We start from the raw sequence: 19,921 nt of genomic DNA on the forward strand, positions 1-19,921 counted from the left end.
TCCTGAATGATGATTCCATTCTTTTGATAAAAACAAACAATAGACATTAAATTGGCACAAAGCCCAGATTGGAATTAGCTCTTTTTTTTTTTTTAACCTCCATAATTAAATTAAACTCCTTATTTCCCGTTTTAAACAAATGAGTCGATACAAATGGGACTGGAATAGCTAGCCATCTCTGCCCTGTGTGATGTTTAGGACGACTACCATAGAACAGATGCCAGCCTTTTGTGGCTGCTACTGTTGATTCTGCTGCTGCCTGCATTAGACTTAACTCCGGAGAGCTGCGGGTAAAAAGAGAGCAACAGCCTGCATGAAAGAAACTGTGGGTTTACCGCATGGCTGGATGTACTTAACATTTAAATGGTTCAAAACTAGCAAAAACTACTGGAAAGCTGCAGAGTTATAAATAGCATTGCAGCTGGTTACAATAAAAACACAAAACAGATGAGGTGCTGAGCTGCTAGGAGCTGTAGCTATGTCAAAGTACAGTCTTTGTCTCCATCAGGATTGAGACAGATTGTTGTGGGATTTCAGTCTGAGACTCTCAGAAAGAAGTCTTAGACCAATGCAGACCCCTGTGATGAGTGACACCTAATGCATAAAACCCTGTATGGTGGTCAGAGAACCCCTGCTTTCAACTTGCCATGAACCAGGTGTGTGATGTAACCATTATAGGCTTCCATGATGAACAGTTTTTATCACTTGTGATCGGATACTGTACTTTCCAATATTACAAAAAAATAGATGGCACTGTACCAGTAGTTTAGAGATCTCAGGAAGTTCACTAGTTACTGCTGTCAGATTTCAAAGAAGGGCTAGTGGGATACGAAGAAATAAAATGTATCATGCTGCTCAGCTCGCAGTATTTTTGTCAGGATTATTCTGATGTCAAAATGTAATGGCAAGCAAACATGCCATCTCAATCTGTGCCTGCATCATTTGGTTTAGACGTCTTCCTTTTGGTTGATCATTTTGTTCTCAAAGTCACACGAAAAGGTTGGTTATTACCACCAATGACACTTATATTTTATCAATCAATCAACACATAACAAATTTAACTAAAGGGGTCTTTGGACCTGGCCCAGGGCTTGTCATTATAACAGGCACGAGGCCTTCTTTGTCCACTTATCCAAGTGCTGAGAGGAAAGTATCCAAATCTCTCCAGTAGTGACTATAGCCTGGTTTGGGTGAGCCTTTCTTTGCCAATAGCGCAATCAGGTTGTTAATTACCCAAAAACATATGTTGGGTTCTGATGAGGAGTCTGTTAATTTCTTATCATAAAGAAAAATTTAAATTTTGCAAATTAAGGTACGTCCAACCTCATGGTCAAACCGGGGCCAACAATCGGAGCAGCCTTTACTACAACTGCACCCCTATCTATACGACTTTCTTCACTCAAGGCTATATGGTTTTGCCTATTGCCTGGGGCTATTTACAAAGGAGAGGGTAGTGTCAGGATTGGCAGTACGTTGCCTAAATATAGGGCAGGAGTAGGCACAATGCAAAGGGCCGTCCGCCACCCGCCTTTGCCCAGAATACACCCTGTGGGCAGAGCAGCAGGCCTCCGGCACATGTTCTGTGGCTGCCCAGATTAAAGCTCTCTTTGCAGCACTGACAAGAGCTCGCCCAAGAAGTTCCTCAGACTCTCCCACCTATCCTCTTTCTACCCTCCACTCTTCCTCAGTTTGCTGGTCACCCATGTGCAACTGAACAAAATGCATCTGTTGCTAAACTTAAAAGACAAAAGCCCAAACAGGCAGGGCAGATGAGATTATTGTGGGTGGCAGATTTCCACTACAGCTCAGAGTGCACTGCTATAATTTTAGTTGTGGGGTGGAGAGCTGCATGCTGAAGTCATTTGAGGGAGGGACCGGCTGCTTGCCAGCGGTTCGTGGTCAGAGTGGGAGGGGAATAATGTGTACTGTTACATCTTTTGTTTCCTGTTTCTTTATCTTTATCTTGTGATCTGTTCTTTCACTCCTCGTTATTTCTTTCAAAGGCTTTTCAGCATTTAGCAGCATTATTTTCTGCATGTTTTGTGTTCAAAATCTTTCATCATCCCCTTGTACTGCTCATTATAAATACCTTTTTAAATTAGCCATATACTGCTGGGCTCCCTCTATTTCTCTCTCACCCTCTCTTTTGCTGGCAGGAAGTCCAGCTTCCCTCGATACTGCATGTCCTTTGCTACTTCTCTGTGTCAGAGTGATCAGTAAAAATTTAATGACACTATAAAATAATAAAAGTGCCATCAATTTATCACAGCACTTGATGCGTGTGCAGTAAAGAAGCATTAGTTCACGGAATATTTTCCAGCCCTAAAACAAAACCCTGATGCTGTGCAGATAATTTATGGCTGTAATTTCAACTATAATTTAAATTTGCAGATATAAATTACTAAACTTATAACCAATAAGTATATTAAGCTCAGTATATAAACTTTTATGAAAATTTGTGGTACCATATTGCTCAGATAGTCTGATATTAATTAGGATAGCCAACACAAGATAAGGAGGAATACATATCGTTAATGCATCTTATACTATGTTGAATCCTGCATCGTATGAAGGGAATGTTTTCTGTGTAGTCACAAACCAATTCTCACATGATCCTCACATGATCCTTTTTACTGTAAAATGAAGTAAAGCTACCTCAAAGAAAGCTTGAACAAGAACCTCATTCAGTTTTGTCCCAGCTGTCTAATGTGATGATGTTCGCTCATCATATGACTTTGTGCAGTGGAGACAGAAGTTCAACACAGAGCTACTTATTAATGAAATTCATTGATGGATGGGCCCTGTTCCCTCTCCTTCTCAGCCCAACATGATGCTTAATGATCATGAGTTTATAAAAGGACTTGATTGATCAGAGTGGGCCAACGAAGCGCAGAAGAGAGATGAGATGTCTACTTTATTACAGACATACAGTAACCGTGACCGCTGTGTCTTCCTAGTGGACTGTCCAAGTAGCTTCTGAAGCAGCACCATTGCCCATCCAGCTAATCACACATCAGTCACTTTGTCATCGGGCTGCTAGCCTCTTTCATTAAGAGCAATAATGTGGCTGGGTGATAAATACGCCTCTCGGTGCGCGTGCGTGCACACTCATGCATGTGCTGCTTTACACAGAATGTGACACAGAGAAAGGCACCATACTCCATCTTCTCTTTACAAAGCATCCTCTTGCCCAGCAGGGACCACCACATGTCATAATTAGAAAACACTTAAGTAAGCAAAGGGCCTTCAGACAGGCAGGCTCTAATCACAGGCCATAAGCAGGTAGTGGTTAATTGTATATCAGAATCACTCAGCTGGCCATAAATAATGACTGCTCCTTCAAGTATGATGGCAAATTGCAGTGCTATTTCTGTCTGTCTCGCAGTCCTTTCTTCTGAGGAATAGTTCTTGAATGAATAAAAGCATCAGGAAATCAAAATACTGTGAAAGGCCTGTGAAATGGACTTGAACCATCTTCATCATTCGTCTTATCTTTATAAACCCTCAAAGGGAAAAAAAAAAAACATTTTAAGCAGTCAGAAAAATGTAAATTTTTTTTTTCAAAATGTCCCATAATTACTCACGTTTATTGTTGCCAGGATGATTTTTTTTAAGACGACACAACAAACTAAATGATGCAACTGTAAAAATAAATATTTACACTTACAATGGTTAGGTGTACTTATTTTTTTAGCACCTTCTCCTATTAGTGAGGAAAAAGAAACTTCCCGTGGGGAAAACGTCAAAAAAACAATAACAACTAAATGATGTAATGCTTTACAACGAAGAGGTTAAAAGATTAATGTGTGTGTTGGTATGTGTGGCAGGGGAGCTGTTAGTATTGTATGGGGACTCTACCTGTGTGCAGTATGTGTTGAGACTGTGTGTGACGTGGGCATGTTAAGAAAAAAAAATAAAAGGCAAAGGTCAGGGCAGACAGCACATCTTTGGCAGAGGCTGAACATTCACCATGGGAGTAAAACAAATGCTTTTTTTCTGAATGGTGGCAACATGTCTGCTTTTAGTGTCATCCAGGCAAAAACTGGGAGGGGGGAGAAGAGATTATTTGTATCATGCAGAGTCAAAGTGTCCAACTCCTAGTTGAGTCTTTAGAGAGAAAGACAGCCTTTTGCTAATGCCCTGTGTATTCACTGAGGAAGTAGGTCATTCAACAATGGAGCCAGCAGCAGTCGGCACTCTCCCCTTGCATAATACATTAAGTGTAATGTGCAGCAACTATTCAGAGGCCCCCCGAAAGCTGTTATTTTATTCTGTAAATGCACACGGACATGACATTTAATATTGTCACGGAGCGCTGAATGACAGGGTTTCATTGTGCATCAAGTACAACATGATGCCAAGTTTAATCTGAGCACAAAGCGACATGACAAACGGGAAAACACGGTGTGTTCTCCAAAGCATGAACTCTGAATAAATGATGTTCGCTGAGCTCTGGGCGCTGCAGCCTGGAAGAGAGGATGTAAGGAGAAGATTACAGAGGAAAATCTGAGCACAGCAAAGAGGGCCACGGCCCCATTGTGTGCTTGGGATCACAAAGTATCCTTCTGTAAATCTATTTACAGCACCCCTGGCCCTCAATGTCTCTCTGCCTTCTGTCATCCATTATAACAGCTGCTGAATAGAGAGATGAGAGAGGAAAAAGCTACATCTAGCTCATGTCAAAAGAGCAGCTCTTCAAAAGAACCTCCATTTATCAAACACACGTTTTCCTTCGCAAAATTTCACTTTCTTGATGGGCCTATTTTTACATTTCTATCACTGTATAAACACATATGTATGTGCTTGTTAGTGTACCTGACTGTTTGTATTTTCCTGTAGGAGAGGGCGCATTTTGAGAGCATTGGCCACCACCTTGGCAAGCTGGGTGAGGAAGGAAAGATCGGCCACAGAGTTATTGACCTCACCAGGCCAGAGGATCTAGATGGTAAGGCTGTATTTTCTCACTCTTTATTTATTTTCTCCCCACATAATTGTTTTGAATCCACATAAGCAAATGAAATCTGCAATTTTAATAAAACTTGCTGTGAATTCTATGCAAAAGCATCTACCAAAAGTAGATTCATTTATTCTAAAAAGGGGCTTTTGGTGGCCGACAATGCTGCAGCTTCATGTGTCTCAGCATTAGATATTTTGTATTGGTATGTGGAGAAGTGTGTGTTCACAGGTAGATGAGCAGAGGACAAGAGTGCCTGAGGACAAAGCTGGCATTTTTACAAGCTCGGCTCCTGTTGCTGTTGTGCTTGTAAATTTGGGTTGCACCAGTGTGACAAAGCGTCATCTCCCTTTGTGGCATGAGCTCCTACACAGGGGCAAGGAGTACCTCAGTGCACCAGTGTTTGCCCAGCATAAATATTTGGCAGTTTCCATGGCACTTCAGAGCCACAGCAAAGAAGAAATTGGTTCTGAGTCATCTTTGATGCCTCAAAGAGACTCAAAGCAGAGGGATAGATATTTCTCAGGACAATGTAACCCATCAACAACTTTAAATAGCATCTCTGACACATTTCCCATCAGTTTTAGAAAGAAATACCCCTGCATAATTGGTTCACATAGACTTTTATAAAAAAAAAGAAGTCTGTTTACCAACTCTAAAGGAAATGTCTTTTTTTAATCACATCTACTTTCACATCACACCCAATCTTGAAGATGAGAATTAGAGGTACATTTGGCGGATTCATTGACATGTTTCCCATGTGAGCCACAGCAGCAGATCCCATCCCACCCGTCTGACTCCTCGGACAGATGTGCTTCCAGGGCTCATTCTCCCAGTGGGAACCCTCCCTCTGTGGCTACTGTGGAGTCGGGACTGAAACAGAGTCCGCACCAGGGCAGTTGTGTCCTTTTAAGTCCTGCTCAGGGCCGAGGGAAAGGCTCGCGCCAAAAGCCTCACATCAGTGTTCCCAGTGGACTATGGATTAGGAGCAAGCAGGGGTTAGAGGAGAGTAGAGGTCCTCTTCCCAGGGGGAAATGACTGGGAGCCATGGCCCAACACACAGCTCACACACACACACACACACACACACACACACACACACACACACAGTTACCATTTCTTCTCTTACACCACAAATACATCTGCCTGTCGCTTTCAGCTTCACCAACAGGAAAACACACACGGCTGAATGATGTGAAGCAGGGTTTTATGATGTGAACCACAAAGTGTTTACTCTTCTGGGAACATGTTTACTTTGAAATCCTTGTTGTGAGGTTTTTCTCTTCCTTGAACCAACAGAGGCTTGGCTTCCTGGCATACCTTGCTATATGGAAACATCTCATTTCAGCTTATTTGTGCTCTCTTTAATAGCTTAGACAGCACCGATTTTCTATATTTTGACCTGCAAATTACCAAATCAATGCTTACTGAATTCTCTTGAAATTCATAATTTAAGCAACAAATGCAATAATTTTAGAGGGAGTTTAATTCATTTTGAATCTCCTCCATATATTAAAAGAAACTTTTCCTCTGTAGTTTAAAACACATTGCTTATACTTTGGTGTTTTCTGAAAAGGAAAATTACTGGGTGTACCTCACAAGCCTGACATAGGGTGTGAAAGCCCCTTGGTGTGTAGCAGCTTTCCCTTCAGAACAGAGCAGCCACATTGAGCAGGCCCAGTGTACAGCCGACTTCTGTCATCACAACTTTTCACAGAAAGCTTTAGCTTGCTTAAGCTAATATTTGTAGAACATACAGCAACCCCCAGTCCTAACGACTGAAACTGGGAAAAAAAGTGGCAAAAGAATTGAAATAGATAGGATTTCCCTCATTTTATAAAGCCAAGAGCCACATGCATGATCCTACCACAAATTCATTAGGTCTTCTTAAGCTGTGATGAAAACATTACTAAATACCACAAAGGCCTCAGCCCAGCCAGGCGCTTTGTTCATTCACATATGGTAGTATGGAGAGCTGCTGTGTAGCTGAGGTTGTGTGTTTGTTTAAACCGTCCGCATCAATGAGGGTCCATGGAGAACAAAGAAGTTGTTCAAATGTGTGTGGAGGAAGGAAACAGTATGAATCCAAACCCTCAGTGTGATAATATCACCAGAAATCAACAGAAGAGAGGCTTCAGCCAAGCAGCGTCTGACAAAAAACCTTCATGGAAGAGGATGAGAAGAACAGCACTGTTTGGTTGCTGTTGTTACAGATCACTGGTGATGGGTTTCTTCACATCCATAGCACAGAGCTGTTTTGACATTTTTTGAGTTGATTGTTTAAAGAGGTTTTTGTTTTATGTTTGAGTTTTTTAACTGTGAGGCCATGACAATCCACCTCTGGTTTGTGCTGTTTTCCAGCAAAGAAAGCTTCCACGAGGACGTTCAGGCATAATGATTTATCAAGCCCCAACAACAATGGCTGAACAGATCAATACAATCAATGAGCAAAATCTGAAGCTGAAAATTGCAACTAAATGTACCCACAAGAGTTGTAGTTTCTATTATGTGAGAGCACTGCGTTTTGTGTGTGCAAAGCTGGGATGTTGTGAAAGGTTAGACTCCACTTTAGGCTAAATCCACCGGAGAGAGGATAGATCAGACAAAAGTAAAAGCCATAGCCTTCGTGTTGAAACAGGTTGGCTGTTTGTTCCCAAGTTTCTACATGCATGCACTCAAACTCAAATCATCCTAACTGTAAAAGAAAGAAAAGCCCTGGCATGTTATTACTTATTACTTAGATCACTTGTAATTTGTAATAGTTTAATTAGAATGCTATGAGTTCAGGCTGGAGCAGGGACACTGAGAGCTGTGTCCTCTCTATCCATACACATTAATCTAGCCTGATCCTGCTCTGAGGGAGAGGCTCCATTGTCAGCAGTAAATACCTACAGTCAGAGTTGATCCCACACGGAGGGCTTGGCAGGTTTGCGTGATTGTTGCCTGCTCACTGAGGCTCATCCTCTTGAGCGGATTCCTGGGTGACATTATGGGTCTGCCCACGGAACAAAGGTGAGTAAGGAGGAGAAAAGGGGGGAGGAGAGGGGATGGTCGGGCCAGTGCTACCCTCTGGCTTGATACACAGTCGAGTCTAAGCCTGCAGCTCACAGGTGTGATAGGCATTTGGGCCCCACTGCATTTTCCCTCTGTTTCTCTTGCTTTTTTTCCCTCTGGTTCATCATTATCAGCTCTCCTTTTCCCATTTTTTTTTAAATTCCTCCCAATACAGACCCACAATCATTCTTTCTCACTGTAATTCATGCTGCTCATCGGCAGTGTTTCCAGGAGAGACAAATTAAAAGGGGATTCTCATATCGCTCTGTCACACTTCAGCTGCGGGCCTCATGAATCACAATAAATTCTATTAAGCAGCACTCCCTCTGTTTCACCCCCTCCCCAGCTACCACCTAGGGGGCCTGCCCCTGTCACTGCTAAACATCTGTGTTTATTTACACAATCACACACCTAACTGATTCCTAAATGTCTTGCCCCTCCTGAAAGAAACTTAATGCTCATTTGCAAGATGTCAAAAATACAATGAAAAATTTAAAAACAATGTTGCAGTAAATTGCATGTTGCATTTTCTAGAGAATGAGACAGGATGCCTCTGATTAACTATAAATTACGAAGGATGGGCCAAACTTATCCAACCATCGCGTGCTTTTATGCAACGTTCATACTGTAACAAGAAAGATTACAACAAACACTGCAATATTATTTCCGGTCAATGGTCGAAATCTGCGTTAGGCTGTTGGACCAGAGACCACCCCTGGGAAACTGAGTCGGCTTTAAACTTTCATCCTTTTGTATTTAAACACCCAGGACTGAAGCACCAGCCTCAGCATTGGTGTAGATGATGTAACACTGCTGTTGTTCCATTCAACTGCTTTCTGTATCATCAGACAGAGCAGACAGGCACTTTTCTATGTGCCATGGCTCATATGGCTTCCCTCCAATGAACCAAGTCACGTGGCTGGTTTCCTGGCTAACTATGGATGTGGCACTAGCTGATGGCAGGCGGCTGTTTTGTCCCCCTCCCCGTAAGAAGCTCACCTCTGCCCGTTTGCATGCACACCAGTATATAAATTGCTGAATCAGTGTCAGTGATAGAGTAATGGCACGGGAAGCATCGTAAATTATAGCAAGCAATCCCGGGGCGCAGACACTGGCTGTCGTGTCTGAGTGAGCGCTGCGCTCCTGAGCTAATGAATACCTTCATCTGGCCCCGGCAGTCAGCAGATTGCCCCGTGTTGATGGATACTGTCAGCCCTCCGCCACACCACATTTCATTGCACAATAAACATGGTTGTCAAAACCAAACAAAGTGAAATCAATTCATCCTGTACAGTGAGTGCATGCTAAATGAAATTAACGTACTGTGGGGTTCGGTGGCAGCAAATGTAGTGTATTATTTCTGAATTCATGATGGCTTTAGGGCCTGTAGTATTCTGAGAAGCAAAAGCAAACAGACAGACAGAATAAAACACTAAGTGTTTAGGAAAGTGACACAAAACCGAAATGTCTTGATATAGTACTTTGCGCATGTTGGGTGCATGTAAGTACAAAAATATATGGACTGTTTAAAAGCATCCCACCTCATGTATTCTTAAAAGGAGTAAGGGATTTTTAGGGATTTTGTGAAAGGGAAAAAACTTGCGTATAAATTTTCTGAAGAAAGAAACATCCTGGAACACATTTTCTGGGACCAGAAAATGTGTTTGTAACTCTGAACCTCCACTGGCCTGAACTAACTGTTAAACATGAGCATATGCAAATCAATCTAGGGTGACTTTGTATTGGGAGAAACAAGTTTCTTTGTGGGCAGCTGGAGCTTAAAAGTTCTTTGTATGAACCAACTTCTATTATAGGTGGTGGCTGTTTGGCTACACATGTTGGCTTTCCAGAACCTGTCTTGTTTAATAAATGTGAGAAGAACGCATATTCTTATGAAGTGATGGCGCTGAACATCTTTAGTGGATTTGAACTTAATGCCTCTGCACAGCCCTCCATTATTCATTAAGAATTGGATTTTGTTTATCAACTGAAATAATAATAGAAATCAAACCCCAGGTAACATGTGCCAAGGCTGCTAGTGGAACAGTCTAATGAGAAGGCTTCACATGTGGATGATGAAATATGCATGAGTCATCCCAAGCTTTCTTTTCCAGATTTGAGATCATTAAAGATGTATCGTAGCATATGGAAGGCCTTTTTTTGTCTTATTTTTCAAGCCTTGTTTATCAACATGTTTTTGTTTGTTTAAATATTCATACTGCTTTTATTTAATTCTTTCACATCTTACATATAAAAGGAAGCAAATGCGCATGCAAACAGAAATCATTATCAGTCTGATGTACAGTTTAATACTGTGAGAATCTCTCTTATGCTGATTGTGAATGCCCTGATTGAGAAACAGCACTTAGAGAATCAGCACACTCATTGCAAATGTGTGTGTGTTTGAAGGCGAAAGGAGGAGTGAGAAAGAGTAAAGTGGTGGAATACAGGCCTGATTTTTTTGTGCATATATGTGTTGAATGAATTTTTATTACGATGTGCCAGAGTCTTAGCTTCTCACCTCAATTTAATTTTTTTTACAAACATCCTCAAGTCTCATATTTATTTATTCTGGTAGCTTTGCACTATTTGACCTTATCTTGTTTGTTATCCTTTATTTTGCAGGTAGTGTACATTAATATTGAGATCTCTTTATTAAGTGACACTGTACCAGAATAAACATAGAGTTTAAATACGGACAGATATATTCACAAAAGCAAGTGGCTTTCTTACATCAAGACAAAACTGCCTTTGATACATTTCCCAAAAGTGAATGTTTTTCGCAGCCAATTCAATTTCTGGGGAGAATACTTTCTGAAGCTCACTTTAATGTTAAAGGTACAACTTTGGTTACAATATTGTGACCTGACATTGTAAATACTTGGGTTACACTGTACTGTATGGTATTAGGAAGATGTACAGCTTTTCAGTTACAGTTCTCACCTTTCATATATGAACTAATGCACTGCACTGAGATACAAAGTCAGGTTTAAGGCAGGGCGGGATCAATTCTTTTACATAAACCCATTAGAACAATCATCACATATGCAAACAAGGGTACAAAGCAGCATTGGTTTCTGCGTGAAAATACATTTTGGCTTATAAAATTCAACCATTTCAATTTAGGAACCCTGAAGAGCACGGCTAGAGACAGCGGGCTTTTCACTTGAGTCCTTCTGAATAGTGCAGGTTTGGTTTTGTCTGAACCCCAGAGATAACAAATGTATGAAAGGCTGACTGCCGACTTGCAAAAGACAGAGTGATAAAAGAGCCTGTGCTATATAAAATTGGATCATCAGCATAAAATCAACATCAGAATTTGGAGTGGCACAGATTATATTGTTTATTTGTATTTATGAGAAAAAATGGGACAAAGACTTAACCCTTTTGGGAAAGCTTTATTAACTTTTCGAGCACTTGATTTAAAACTATTTGACACTACTGTGCAAATTCTATCAGAGATGCTCGTAAAACCCTTTTCTGCAGTAGGTAGTTTATCAAGGCTATTTTTTCTAGCAAAATATTATCAACAGAATCAAAAGCTTTAGATACAGTAGACCTATAAAATGTGATAATATCATTTGGCGCACAGAATATAGCAGCTGTCTTGATGTAACATGAATGCTGTAACTTTTTTTGGTTTTTTCTTTTTTTGGTCTAGAACTAATTGCGGTTGGCTTTACTGAATATATAGCTGTTTTTAGAACAATTAAAGACCGCAGCTCCCCATTCAGTTTTATAACACATCAAATAAAAGCCAATCAAGTTGGGTTCTCTACTCACTAGAAAGTTTACCCTCTGTACGAGGGTTTGAAGCCTTCCACTGATCTGAAATCATATTAATGATGATGACAGCACTGATGGCAGTAAATGAAGGAGAGTTTAAACATGGCTCGTCATTTATTCAATGTCTTGCCTCGCTCTCTCTTCTTGTTCCTACTCTGGCTATTCCAGGGTCGAAGGAAGTCAATGGCTCTTCAGATAAACCCCAACCCTATTATTGTTGGCCAACAGGAGGCGCTGGATCAACCGAGGCACGAGTCTTCAGGGAATCCCGAGGAAGAAACAACAATGAGCCACACATTAAAAGACCAATGAATGCATTCATGGTGTGGGCCAAGGATGAGCGGCGCAAGATTCTCCAGGCCTTCCCTGACATGCACAATTCCAACATAAGCAAGATTTTGGGTAAGACTTTCTACCATAAATCTAACTAACTGAATGCAGCAAATATTATTGGGGCTCCTTACTCCTTTACTGTAAACATAACCTTACAGCATTTACAGCTGATCGCTGAATTTCTTTAATGGCACTTTGTAGAGGTGGAATGCTACACTTCTGTGTACAACACCACTATTAAACGGCACTTATTTTATTTCCTTAATCAAGTTAAATTGTTACTATAACTCACAAACCTATAACTACATTTTCAGTCATAGGTCACTGTGCATCAGTTCAACTAAGCATACCAGATGGATTTATAGCCCATCAGAACCATAAGTGTTTGTCATGAAAAATGACAGAGGCTAAACAGGTCTTGTCCCCTCAGCACTGGAGTCCATACATCAACACTGTTAAAAGTGCTGTCATCCCTTCCCTGCCAGGACAATTCACAGAGCTGCGGTATTTACTACGTTAGCTTGTTGGGTCCTTGCTGTTTGAAGTATGCCTCTCCTCTTGGGTAATGTGCATAGGCAGGGCTATCACGGATGGTGTGGAGTGGACAATAAATCTTGGCACAAGGTTTTGCTAGAAAACGTTGACCCTTATTAAGGGTAGTTCATTCCTAAATTGTCTGATGCAGTGCAGTATGTGACTACATTGTAACTGCATTCTTAGATTTAAAAAAATTAAAAGGCCTCTAAATTTGAAAACCATCTTAAATCAGATTTCCTCATAATCATGCCTAATAACATTTAGTAAAGTGTCGTGTTACAATCCTTAAATCTGAATCTACTGTGTTGTGTAGGTTCTAGATGGAAGTCCATGTCTAACCAGGACAAGCAGCCATACTACGAGGAGCAGGCCCGTCTGAGTAAGCTACACCTAGAGAAGTACCCAAACTACAAGTACAAGCCACGGCCTAAGAGGACGTGCATTATCGATGGGAAAAAACTCCGTATCGGGGAGTACAAGCAGATGATGCGCTCACGACGACAGGAGATGAGGCAATTCTTCACTGTGGGGTAGGTGAAGTCATACATCCCACTACACAAAAAAACTGATTAATATAAACTAAACATATTGTAGCATTTTGCTTTTTTTTCTCATACCATATAGTATAACCACTCAATCAACCACTACATGTTGTGGTGGACAGGGAAAAGCATGGGTAATAGTTAATGCTGACCTTGACTGGCAGGGGTCAGCACACATTGCAGCTGGCATGTTGAACCCTCCACCACACTAAAACCCGTTGGTATTTTTGCTGTGGCTGATCAGTGTATTTCTAAGTGATGGGTTAACCTCCTCTTTACGGGCCTGACATGCACAGTAATAGTGCTTTTCAATAACTGTGATTTAATCTTTTTAAACAATAGCAGTTTGCAAATGGGGCATGAAGTGCAGACTTTATTACAGGATATAAGCTATAAGTATAGATTTAACAGAAGCCTGGAGGGCGGCAGTCTGAAGCTTAACACATTAATTTACTGTGTGAGGTTAAAAGGAGAACCGTATTCCAGGTGTTCCCATGTCAGTCATAAGCCTCAGTGGCTGGAGTATCAATCATTGAGCGCAGCACTATCCACGTACTGGCTTTACAGTGTATGTCACCAATAAATTGGGTCATGTTTCTGAACAGCTCAAAACAGGAGCTTTCAGGAGAACCACTCTTTTCCCAAATCATTTTCACAGAGCTGATGGCTTAAAGCTCACTACTCTGCTGTGGAAAACCCCTAATCTGGACATCTCAGTTTAAACGCAGAAGCAAAAAGTTTTTTACCCCACTACCCTTTTGTTTTTTAGCAACTTGTTAGGCATTCTCTGTCCATCCATTATCATTTCAAAAGGTCCAATGTGTATCAAATAAAGAATTGGTCATCTAACTTGTGTCCCTTTCTTCCTCATTTAGGCAGCCACCACAGATTCCCATCACCACCAGCGCCAATATGGTCTACCCTGGAGCCATCGCCATGGCCACCACCACACCTTCACCTCAGATGACATCGGAGTGCTCAAGTGCTTCAGTGAGCCCTGAGCCATCCATTCCTGTCATTCAGAGCACCTACAACATGAAGCTAGAGCCTAATCCCATGGCGAACAGTGAACCAGTCAATGGGGAGGATGAGATGGACCTGTACGAAGATTTTGAGGATGAGCCCAAATCAGACTATAGTAGTGAAAATGACACACAAGAGCCAGTCAGCGCCAACTGAGACCTGCAACGCTCATACAGGAGAACGCCCAGTGGGCTGGTCTGATCCGAGGAGGAGAGAAGCAAAAGAAAACAACTACACCACCAAGGTTTAAAAGTGTTTTAAAAAAACATGTATCATCTAGGAGTCAGCATGCAGATGTGGCTTCATCAGAATCAAAAGCTATCTGGTCTTAAGTGTTTCTTCAAGTGTGTAAAGCAGTTTGGTTGTGGTAATTTAGATTTTTTTTTTTAATCAATGTTTTTTTTTTCCATTGTGATCATGGACATTTATACAAGGAGGTTGTTGCCTAGAACAAAACGCAGAACTTGAAATTGAACATTTGATAAAAACCTATAATTCTTAGCATAATTAAACTTGTTTTCCTCTTCAATTAGATGATTTTGATATATTAAATAACTGTTCAAGATGGGAATAATCTCACTCAGGTATAGTGCGCCAGCCAACAGCTTGTGAATGTTTTAAACCAAGAGTAAAATATTATCAGTACAAAATATCTCAAAATTCATATGGAGTGATTCCACCATTAGAGAGGGAAATTACACATTATTATTTATATTATTACATTGTTATTACTCAAAATTTAGTGCAGAAGTGCCAAACATTTCAAGTTGTTTCTAAAATCTGTAAAGTCTTTTGAGAGAGGCTTCGCAAGTCTTAGACAATCTCTTGATCTCTTAATGCAGCTTCATCATCCAGTCTTTCTTTAATTTACCCTAACAGAATAAACAAATGAAACTCAGGAACTTGGAGGCAGCAGGCTCTGCAGGAGGTTAGTGTGTGACATATCTGGGTGGTAGCTTGTGATGCTAGCTGTTCTCCAGGGAGCCCAATGCAGTGATCATCAATGAAACCAGCCAGCCTTTTCATTTCCTCTTCCCAGTCCACAGAGAGCGTCGTGGCATCCTTCACTCTTTTCCAGCACTGCAACCCAGTCTGACTCATCAAGGTCTTAATCAGAGTGATTGTAATCAGGCCAGAAAGCTAAAGGGCCAAAGGCCTCCGATCTGTGGGATTGGAACTGCAGCAAAAGGCAGCTTTGGAGGGCATTACAGTCTCAAATTGATGTTGTACAATGTGTAGCTACAGTTCATTCTATTAAATGCTTTAGCCACGTTTGGACGGCAAGTTTAAAGTCTTAGGTCTTAAAACTTCATTTTAAACTGACACTAAGAAGTCTTAAAGCAGAGCATGGCCATCGGGTTGATGCAATGAGTTGATTACTGTAGAAGTCTTAAAAGGAGCAACAGTTCATGAGGATATTTCTAAAGACAGTACAAGCTAAAATCATGTTTGTTTCTAAACTGACTTCATCGTGTAAATACAACAAGGGTGACTTACAACACTGATTTTTCATTAGTGCACTTACAGGAAATTTTTTGATGCCTTTGAGCCTTATTATTTTCAACATTCTCATCGCACTTATCTCTTGCATTTAAAGACGATAACAACATGACACTGAAACAAGGGACAACTCTGTCCATATTTTAGCTATAAAGCTGGCAAGTGGTGACCTTCTGCACACTGCAGCTAGATAGAGCTCCTCCAGCGGTCAGGGCCTTAATGTTGCGACTCAGCTTTTCTTTGCAGGGCAGAAGGTCTAAGTGGCTCCCCTCCCTGCTTCTGCCCTGCTCTGACCCCTGCCCATGGTAACCTCAGTGCCCAGGGGGCACCATCTGGCTACAAGAAGGAGAAAACACCAGGGATGGGAAACAATAAAAATGGGGTGTGTGTTCCTCATTGTGCTCTCCATCAAAGTGCTGGAAGCAAGGCCTCAACAGGGCTCCCACCCTGGCCCAGTCACCAGGCACTGGTGAGCAGATGGAACAAGTACATCAAGCTGTGGGGGATTATTAAAATGACTGACGACTGGGTATAGTCTGAAATACAGCATTATTAATGCATGAGTCCAGCTATTCCCCTCCCTTGCCCTTGAACCTGTCCATTTCAGAAAGAGCTCATAGGATTTTGAAGGATCTGAATGGCTGGTCACTGTATTTAACTGGTCAAGATCCCCACTGCTGGTCACTGCATTTTTCTCCTAGCTCTAATTGGTACAGATGGCTCTTTATATCTCTTTAGTACTGTTATCTTCTGTGTTCTTATTGTCAATACCCACGTAGTGCTGGCTTGCTCTGTTTCTACTTTTTGGAAGCATTTATATTGAGTTTTGTAGGTTTTTTTAACCACCTCATTAATAATCCCTATTTTGTTCTTCATCATATCTTTTCTACATTGTTCTCATTTTGAGGAACAAACCATTTAAGGATGCTCTCCTACAAACAAACCCAAGTGGATTTCTCCAAGTCAACCTGTCTGGTATTTTTAAGCTGTTTGCTTCTAGTTTGCTGGTGGTTAAATTGATTTGTATGTGACTGTAAATATTTTCATGACCATGCCACACCAGTTAAGTTGGCTGGTAGTTAAAAAGGACTCTTCACAGAACTGAAACTTGACTGTGTTCATACAGCAAAAAAGACAAAAAAGTAAAAAAAAAAAAAAAGAAACTCACGAGGAGATGTTTCATAAGTGTTATAAGCACTGGATATAAATTGTATTTTTTATCAATTCTGATTAATGTGAAGCTGTTTGAGGATAAACAGCATGAATGAACAAAATTCCCCAGTTGGACTCAAGTGGGTTTGCTCTCATAGTTGCCAGGTTTGAGTCATTTTTTGTGTGTACTTATTTTGTTTATTTATGCAAAAACACATGTGATGAATGAACTCTTTCTTTAAGGTTCAGGGCTGCCTAGGGGAGAGACTCAGCACAAGAAAGCAAGCAGAAAATTCAACAGCAGGCTCAGTTAGCCGTGAAACACCAGACTTCAGCGCATTGTATATTGTATTTGAAACTGCAGAGTATCAACTTATTGTATTTATTATTAGCCACTGCTGGCTCTAAAATTGTCAGTAAAACAACATGGACAATCAGAAAACAGAAAAATAACATGTTTAAAAAAAAAAATTGGAGCTCAAAAGTTTTCAGTGAACTCACCATCTCATTTAGATTTTATTGTAAATATAACACAGGAAATATATTTTTGTTCATTAGTGAAGTATAAGTTATGTATTGTGGCTGTTTTATTGGTCTTTGTTTTATTTTTGTACTTGGTTTCATGTTTTTAAACCTGACAAGTCACTGTACCTCATGTAGATGCTGTTTTGTTTCTGCCTATTGGAAGAGAGCACCTGAGATGGGGAGAAGCGCCCCGCTTGCTTCTGTTTTGATAATCTTCCCATAACTATTCAAAGAAACAATCAAAGCTGTACTCGTTCGACTTAACACAGAATCCATTTCAAGTAAGGTACTAATTTAAACAAGTGGTGTAAAAGAATTACTCAATTTGTTTCCAATCATGTTACAATCTAAGTAGTATGCTGTACATCCTCACTTGCGTTTTATGTTTATTGCAGCACTTAATATGTGGCAAATGTTCTATGAGGAGATAACATCCTAAAATGGCATGCATTTCTGTCATTAGCTGTCAAAAGTTGTTTCATGAATGACAAGTGATTTTTAAAGTTTTCTTTTTGTTTTTGAAAGGTGGGAGCGTGCAAATATTTGTTTTAATGTGGCAGAATGCACAGAAATTGTGCATTTGTTTTAATTATATCCTTGCCATCTTTTTGTATGTTGCTGTTTTTTTAATGAATATGTTCAACTATCCAGCCATCTGCAAATGTAGCCCTCACAATTGTTTTCTCTTAATTCACTTGTTAGATATGCAAATGGTTTGAATGAACTGAAGACAAACGCTTGTATGCTGTTTCAACATTACTTACTGTAATTTTATTTTTTTTTTCTGTCTGAACTTTGTGATGTATATGGTGGGAATGTTCTCCGTGTTAATTTAATCAGCACAATTCACTGACATGCTGGACTGAAATGCTAGCTGCTGTTCAGAAGTGTAAAATTTGTTTGTTCAGGGCAACATTTATTGTTGTCTTTGGTACTTTGCTTTTTAGAGTTGTCTCTCAAACAACACTGTGTGTGGCTCTTCTATCACTGGAGCCGTTGTTTTGAAATTGGTAGCAGCCTGATAAATTTTTCTGCATAGAAATCTTTTAATTTTTCTTTTTTTTCCCCCCCTGGCAGGTACCTAGGCCCATGGCAAGTATTGTTCGGGTGTCATTAGATAAAATGATAAATAGTGTCTGTTGCTGCTTTAAAAAAAGTTTATGTCTGAATATGTAAATAGTTTATCATAATATCTTGTACAGTCCAATGTAAAGTTTTTAATTCAACTTAAAAAAATGTTGCCATCACATTTGTGTTCACATTCTTCTTTATACAGTACAAAAGATCAATTATTTGCTAGGGGTATTATTGCTAAAAAGAAAAAAAAAAGTTACTAATTTTTATTATGTTTGTTTTGTTTTGCTTGGCTTTAAAGTGTACACCAGCAAGTCTTTGGTTTCCATGTGCAGTATTGACGTGAGGTAAACTTAAGGTGAATAATTTTATAGTGGTGTGTGTGGAGAGCATTCTCTTCAGCTTTGGTAGTATTAATACACTATATCGAGTAAAAACAAACAAGAGAGAAACGTGGGTGCATGTAGGCACCACAGAAATGTGTATACTGTATATGGTTAAATTATCCCCACAGGATCAATTCAGGCATACTATGATGGAACATCATTTCCTGTATGTCTCAGTCCATTGTAACTGAAAAACTGCCTGTTTAAGCTCATTTACCTCAAGAATTTCTTCCCTTTCTGTAAAAGAGACAGAAATTGTGTTACAGAAAGCTTCTCACATCACTCCATCTTTTGTACTGCTGTTGACACTTACAAATTAAAGAGACATTTTGTTTTACGATTTGAGTAGTTTTTTTTTTTATTTTATTTCATTGTAACTTCTGTAGGTACAGCAGAGGGGTTGATAAGTTTTAAATCAAATGGTGTTGACTTTTTATAGTGTGTTTGTAGATTCTTACCCATTACATAAACTGACTCGCACACAATAAAAATTAAGTCCAACACGAAAAAATACTTATGCTTTTGTTCCAGTTCCTCTCTCGTAGTTTTTAGAGAGAGAATGATTACAACTAAAAGCAGCTGATAATTTAGTGTTGTACAATAATTTAGTGGTCAAGCACACAGAAAAGAAACTTCATGTTATTCGCATAACATATAAACAAGTAAATTATTTAATAAAAGTAGGGCCTAAAATACAAATTTATTTATAACATTAATAAATCACATCTATTTTAATTTGATCTCAGAATATTACAAGTATCGTGTATTTCAAGCTAAGGATGTATTTACAAGTCAGTAATGACCAAAAATACAAATAAGCACAAAAATGAAACAAATGTTTTTTTAATAATGTTACTTTAGAAAAAGACAGTTTTAGGGAGTTTAGTATTTTGTACTATGTATGTCAATATGCAAATATCATTGTGCATATTTTGAAAGGCTATACACAAAGATTTCAAACTGAGTCTAAATGATGTTCCTTGACTTGTTATTCCTTTTGACTTAGAGAAGACTCAGAGCCACGGTTCCAGGAGCAGATGTGATACATATCCGCA

At 39.9% G+C, this 19,921-nt stretch overlaps 1 protein-coding gene across 13 annotated transcripts in view; it reads left to right on the forward strand.

Annotated features, from left to right (window-relative positions):
• The window catches only part of sox6 (SRY-box transcription factor 6), a 138,715-nt gene extending 119,512 nt beyond the window's left edge, over positions 1-19,203 (forward strand). For 11 of the 13 annotated variants that reach the window (XM_067496408.1, XM_067496401.1, XM_067496399.1 and 8 more), the window contains 4 exons: positions 4,840-4,945; positions 11,963-12,196; positions 12,978-13,194; positions 14,082-19,203. In XM_067496408.1, coding sequence (XP_067352509.1) covers positions 4,840-4,945; positions 11,963-12,196; positions 12,978-13,194; positions 14,082-14,385 — 861 coding nt within the window. In that variant the 3' untranslated portion in view covers positions 14,386-19,203. The remainder of the gene's footprint in view (positions 1-4,839; positions 4,946-11,962; positions 12,197-12,977; positions 13,195-14,081) is intronic. The other 2 variants (XM_067496409.1, XM_067496410.1) reach the window with 1 other exon arrangement.
• Positions 19,204-19,921: the final 718 nt, after the last annotated feature.

Source organism: Channa argus, chromosome 2 (assembly GCF_033026475.1).
Source record: "Channa argus isolate prfri chromosome 2, Channa argus male v1.0, whole genome shotgun sequence".
NCBI lineage: Eukaryota > Metazoa > Chordata > Actinopteri > Anabantiformes > Channidae > Channa > Channa argus.